At 35.9% G+C, this 1,119-nt stretch overlaps 1 protein-coding gene across 1 annotated transcript in view; it reads left to right on the top strand.

Annotated features, from left to right (window-relative positions):
• LOC107576730 (E3 ubiquitin-protein ligase UBR1-like) overlaps window positions 1-707 on the top strand; it is a 3,922-nt gene extending 3,215 nt beyond the window's left edge. The window contains exon 5 of the mRNA XM_016262868.1: window positions 1-707. Coding sequence (XP_016118354.1) covers window positions 1-141 — 141 coding nt within the window. The 3' untranslated portion in view covers window positions 142-707.
• The last annotated feature ends 412 nt before the right edge of the window (window positions 708-1,119 follow it).

Below are 1,119 nucleotides of genomic sequence, written 5' to 3'. Positions count from 1 at the left end.
CGTGGGAACCCGCTGCACTTGTGTCCAGAGCGCTACCGCAAGTTGCTTCATATGTGGCAGCAGCATTGCATCCTGGAGGAAATCGCCCGCAGTCTGGAGCTCCTCAACGTCATGTTCCCCTTTGAGTGGCAGATGCTTTAAGCTCTGCGGCGGACAAAGGAAGTGCATAACGCGAGAACCAAGATACGCCGCGTTCGGTTAGCCTGCGCCCGACTGCAAGGAGTAAAAAACTCCCTCACTTCTCTACATACTGCTGTCCGTGTTTTCCAGCAGCCAGTGCATTATGGGTAGTCACACTAAACAGGCCCATAATAGATATTAAAGAAGTGAATGTGTTCTCTCGGCTCTTTATTTAGCTTGGGTTGCAGATCTACACTCACTTTAGCACTGAAGCTTTTTCTTTTTGCTCATTGTGGTGTTTTTGCATTTGTTTTCAAGGTGTAAAGATTTATTGAGGGGCTTGTGTCTCTTTTTTTGACTTATGTGAAATGCTAGTCCTCTCCCCCTGCTACAGCCTTTTTGCTCTTTCTTTCATCTGTGTAAGAAATGTATTCCTGTGAATATAATATATCTATGTACTACTTTATTATGTAAAGCCACCGTCAACATAAAATCTATATTCAGTGTTTCTGAGTGAGAAGCTATTTTGCAAATTATGTTCTCAGGTGAATCTCACAAAAATATGTCCGGGTCACATACTACGCCAAAAAAAAAAAAATGTATATATATATTCATAAAAATAACATTTTTCATTAACATTTTGTTTTCTTTTAAAATTCTCATTATTATTATAGTAAATTACTATATACTTTTTTTAATTAAATCAGCATAAATGAAAGCCAAATAGACAACAAATAATAATGTCATAAAATAATTTTTTATATATATAATAACCTTGATGCTAATTATGTGAATATTTCTAATAATAGGCATCATTTAATTTAAGCACATTTTCTTATTTCTTTTGATTTTGGGGTGAAATATGACCCAGGCATGTTCTTGACAGGTTTCATGAGATTCGCTCATGCTATGGATGTCACATGAACATGGATATAAACAATAATGTACAATTAGATGATGCTATTTTACTATAAGAATGCAGCTATAATTTAAATTAGG

This window comes from Sinocyclocheilus grahami, unplaced genomic scaffold, assembly GCF_001515645.1.
Source record: "Sinocyclocheilus grahami isolate Dianchi unplaced genomic scaffold, SAMN03320097.WGS_v1.1 scaffold4243.1, whole genome shotgun sequence".
In the NCBI taxonomy this organism is placed as follows: domain Eukaryota; kingdom Metazoa; phylum Chordata; class Actinopteri; order Cypriniformes; family Cyprinidae; genus Sinocyclocheilus; species Sinocyclocheilus grahami.
This window is presented reverse-complemented; position numbering and strand designations above follow the sequence as displayed.